This window comes from Spea bombifrons, chromosome 9 (assembly GCF_027358695.1).
Source record: "Spea bombifrons isolate aSpeBom1 chromosome 9, aSpeBom1.2.pri, whole genome shotgun sequence".
Taxonomy (NCBI): domain Eukaryota; kingdom Metazoa; phylum Chordata; class Amphibia; order Anura; family Pelobatidae; genus Spea; species Spea bombifrons.
The window spans coordinates 21,414,940-21,420,022 of NC_071095.1; the positions used below are offsets into that span (position 1 = coordinate 21,414,940).

General features: G+C 39.6%; 1 protein-coding gene across 1 annotated transcript; it reads right to left on the reverse strand.

Annotated features, from left to right (window-relative positions):
- Positions 1–391: 391 nt before the first annotated feature.
- Positions 392–3,038, reverse strand: CHRM5 (cholinergic receptor muscarinic 5). Its single transcript, XM_053474615.1, has one exon. The coding sequence runs from the start codon at positions 3,036–3,038 to the stop codon at positions 1,470–1,472; it is 1,569 nt and encodes a 522-aa protein (XP_053330590.1). The 3' UTR covers positions 392–1,469.
- Between the last annotated feature and the right edge of the window lie 2,045 nt (positions 3,039–5,083).

The window sequence follows — 5,083 nt, forward strand, 5'->3', positions numbered from 1 at the left end:
GCGTGGACATACACCGGAAGACACAGGCACCCCAAGAAAGCAGCAATGGTTTTCCGTAGTGTTCATGACTCGTAGCACATTGTACGTTCCATATAAAAACGATTCTGGCGCAAGATTTGAAACTTGGCACCCAATGGAATGATCCAGTCTGCGGGATCGTACCCCTGGTTGCTATGGTGATAAGTCCGCTTTTCAAACTTTGCACCAGAATCATTTTTTACATTTTTTTACTTTTGAAGATAAACCAAATAATATAAGAATGTATCCGATGACTAGACGTTGAGGAGAAAGGCGTTATTAATTCACCCATGATGTTATTAGCCCCGCTTCATATACGTACGGATTTATACATTGGAAAGGGTGTGGGAATAAAGTGATGCTGTTTTAAAGCTTGTTTTCCAAGTAGCCTTACGTCTCATAGATTATATAATGCTCTTAACATCTGTCCTTCACATTCTGATGGTGACAGTTTCACTTTAATGATAACGTGTTACAAATCTTTTAAGTGCAGTTTAGAACATTCACACCTCTGATCCTTCTCACACAGCGATTAGAGGCCCTTTAATCTATTGCACATCGTCCGTCCCGTATTATTTTGTCACAGACAATGCCATCCGTTGTCACTGACCATTAAATTGTCAACCATTGGTTTCCTTCTTTTGGCAGCAGTTTTCAATGAATGTCCTCATCGTGGACAGAGAAAGAAGTGCGCAGTATACACGGAATCATAATAAAGAACAGCAGAACAACTTTACATGAGTATAACTGGACAGTTACTAAATTGTCACGTCCCACCGTACAATAAGACTGTAAAATGTTCATTAATATAATTACATTTTTTGCTTGCACGCTTTTTATATTTTATAAAATTATGTTCTAAACCACACCACATTTGACATCTTCCCACAGATGGTCATCTGAACACTTTTTTGAAGAGCATAATTAGCACATTTTGGCCAATGTTGGATGGCACAACATCAAATATTAATAAGCCATCAGAACAAAAAGCAGCATATCATGTATAGCACTCACAAGGACTGATCCCAAATGCCCGCACTGTAACGTGATCACAATTAATAGGCTCCTAACTATCAAACAGAAGCTCCGTTCCGGTTGTAGTGCAAACTTGTTGTTATTCACCCAGACCCATAAGCAAGCAGCAGCTCTCCGCTTCAAAACTAGGACACAACAAGGCATGGGTGAACCTGCATTGCTTAAAGAGGGATGCCACATGCCTTGGTTGGGCAGTGACTGTTATCGTGGGGTGTTCGGTTTGCACCATTTACCACATAGAAAGACACAGTGCTGACCACATACAGATACGATTGGCAGAAAACACTGAGCATCTCTTGCCAGGAAAACATACAGCGCCGATTCATTGAGCCGACTTCCTGTCCTCAGCTCAGCTTCACGACAAATCTGTTTCCCTCTTTGCCATAAAGCAATTGCTCCCGTTTTTCTCTTTTTTTTCAGGGCAGCTTATTGTGGCTGGGGGGGTGCTGTCCATACCAGTACAGTTTCTCCTCTACGCTTTTTTTCCTCCAGCGGCATAGCAGCAGCATTTTGAATGTCTTGCGGAAGGTTTTGTTGCACAGAGCGTAGCAGATTGGATTGACGGTGCTGTTAACATAGCACAACCAGTAACCCAGGTGCCAGATTGAGGAGGGGATGCAGTCTGAACAGAATGTAGAAACCAGGACCATGATGTTATAAGGTGTCCATGTGATGATAAAAGCTAAGAGAATGGCACTTAATGTCTGTGCTGCTTTGCGTTCTTTGATAAGAACCATTCTCTTGCGTTTGGTGATATGATTACTGATGTTGTGGTCCATGCTCCTTAAGGAATTGCCCTTGGACATAGAGGAACAGGGGGTAATTTTTACTTTCCGACACCCATTGTTGACCTCCTGGGAGCCATCATCATTCACCACAATTCTAAACTTATAGGAGACACACTTCTGACTCTTTTGTGAGTGACCTTTACCAGGAGTCAAGAAGAACCGCTCGCTGTCATAATCCTTTGTCGCTGGTTGCTCTTTAGTAAGGATCTGCTTGGTTTCTTCCTCCTTTTCTGTAGCAGTCTGGTTCTGGTACACACCCTGGAAGACCGCTTCCTTGACTTGCTTGTCTTCATCATCCGAAGATGGGTAACTGCTGCACGTAGTGAGCTGGTCCTCTTTGACCCATTCGCTACAGATGTTTGGACTCTGAGATATCTTGACGGTGGCAGAGGTGCTGCGACTAGATGAAGACCATGATGCTTGGCACCTCTCTCGCTTGGTTAGTGTCTGCTGCTTGCAGCTAAAGCAGGACTTCAGAAGGGCACCTTGTGGCCTCATCATTTCAAAATCAGCGACAGACTCTGAGCCTTGCAGCTCTGCCAGATCTTTAGTGCGCTTTTCTGTCTCCTTGTATATGCGACAGTATAAAATAGTCATCACCGAAACAGGGATGTAGAAAGCGGCAATGGCTGTCCCAAAGGTAATTATAGGCTCATACAGAAACTGGATCTGGCATTCATCTGGGGGCACTGTGCGCTCCCCCACAAAGTATTGCCAACACAAGATGGCTGGAGCCCACAGAATGAAAGAGATAAACCAGGCCAACCCTATCATGATTCCAGCCCTCTTAGGTGTACGCTTAGCTCTGTAGGTTAAGGGTCTTGTGATGGAAAAGTACCTGTCAAAGCTAATTACTAGCAGGTTCATTACCGAGGCATTACTGGCCACGTAATCCAGAGCGAGCCACAGGTCGCAGGCCAGGCTTCCCAGAGACCAGGATCCAATTATGATATAGGAAGTGTAAAGGTTCATTGAGAAGATGCCAATGATAAGGTCAGCGCAGGCCAGGCTCAGCAGGTAGTAATTGTTCACCGTCTTTAGCTGACTGTTTACTTTGAAGGAAACCATAACCAGGATATTTCCCACAATTGTGACCAGGCTAACGACAGCACTGACTGTGGCGATAGGGATAACCTCCCATAAGCTCATCGTGTTTGTGTCATTAGAGTGACTTAAAGATGTCGTGTTGCGTTCCATGTTCTTGGTTTTCATTGGAGCCTCTGGATTCTGTCAACAATCAGCTGCAAAGGCTCTGAAATGAGAAATAAATGCCTGATGTTAGTGTTCTGTTTTCTAAAGACAAATGGAAATATAATTATTTAAAGGATTTATGAAATACACAGGGTATGTTTTCCTCTATCTATGTGCGTAAATAAAGCTGATACACGTCAATAATGCCTTTCCTTTGATTGTGTTTTACAGGAATTGAAAATATGATCTCGTAGTCTGTACAAAAGCAGCATATTGCAGGTACATGAAAGTCAAGTCAAGGTATGGGCGCTTTAATATCTACAACCTGTTACTCGTTTATATTGTCAGATATTTTATGATAGAAAACATGTATTCCATATATTCTGTACTTTACATGAACACAAAATGGAGTCAGAACCATTTTATTTTACTTAATCATGTAGTGATTATTTCTTTTTGTCCTTGTTCCCTCTATAATTGAGAACAAAGGAGTATTCATGTATAATGATGTTTCAGTGTATATATGATACAATTAATGTTATCTTCCATGAGAAAGTTAAGGAGTAGACACTGCATATTCTGAGAAATGTAATTTAGAATGGGGGATACATGGGAAGACTACCAAAACCTGAGTTACTATCTAGGAAGTAACATTTGGCGATTAGGGTGACCAAGGATAAATTCCAAACATATATGTAATGGTTTTAAGTTAATTCTTAGACCAGAGCGTCTCTCACAGGTAAATTAAGAAATTACAACGGTGTAAATATGAGTAGAAATCCTAATTATAATGGGTAAAACCCACCGTTATGATTGGAGAATTCCAATCAAGAGGTGGAGGCTTTGATAATAAGCCCTGTCTTTAAAAGCTTATGTCTTGAATAAAAGAAAAAAAAAAAACCTTAAGATCGCACCCTGAAACAGACAGACCCTGACGGATTTATTCACCAAATTTACCCCAGAGAATTGGAATCTTAAGATTCTGGCACCATATTTCACTCTTGGAGTTACTTTGAGTTCTAACCTATATAACTGGTAGAAAGTTATATTCTTTTTCCACTTAATTTCTTGCCAATGAACCTGGATTAATTTCTACAAGGATCGGTGGGACAACAGCAACAAGTGGTGGTAATTATAATTGTTTTATTATTCTGCATAGAGATGAATTTTGTCTTCTTCGTATAGAATTCCCTGTTTCTGGGAAGTAGTATATTGCGTTATTGTATATGACGGCTTGTGAGACTGCAGCTTATAACCCGTGATAATAACAATAATGAAAAGGTATTTTTACCTATAGATGAAGTTTGACATTATTTGCATCTATTAGGAACTTCACTAATACTCTTAGACACAATTAAATTATTTTTAATTTGTTATATTAGTTGAACTAATATTAGAGAGATAGTGATATCTTTATTACTGCCCTGATTACTATCAATTTTTGGTTGCTGAGTGGAATGGAAATTAATTGTGTTTTAGACTCATAAAGTAGTAATTCATATTGATAGCTATCGCTAATATACTGTATTTGAATTGATTCATTTTTTGACATGTTTTAAGAACTTTGTGTTTTATATTATGCACTGTTTGACTCATATATAGATTTTATAAATTGTATTTACAATAAATATTTTTGATTGATTATCTTGGTGATATCTATCTGATTTGAATTATAATTTTCGGCGATCTGAAAGGATTTAGGATCAGAGATAAAATATAGGGTATCTCCTTAAATTAATATTGTGGATGTGGTACTACAATATTTGGTAGCGTCGTTATTTTGTGTATGTGATAAAATATTGGTTTTGTCTATTTTGTCTCATTAATATCCCTAACAATATTATATGGCACACTATAAAACGATGTATTATCCCAGTGCTTTATCTCTTAAGGACTCACAATGCTTGGTATTGCATACTGGAGGCTGTGCCAGATCTCCCCTGTAACCGGCTCATTGAGTGGGGGGCAGCAGAGGGACTCTTGTCGCTCTAGGCCTAAATATGACGCTGCCTTCACCTAGACTCCTATATACATTTAATAGGATAGGGCTA

Excerpts from the sequence above, each read along its gene's own strand:
- CHRM5 (XM_053474615.1), bottom strand. The coding sequence starts at position 3,038 with ATGGAACGCAACACGACATCTTTAAGTCACTCTAATGACACAAACACG.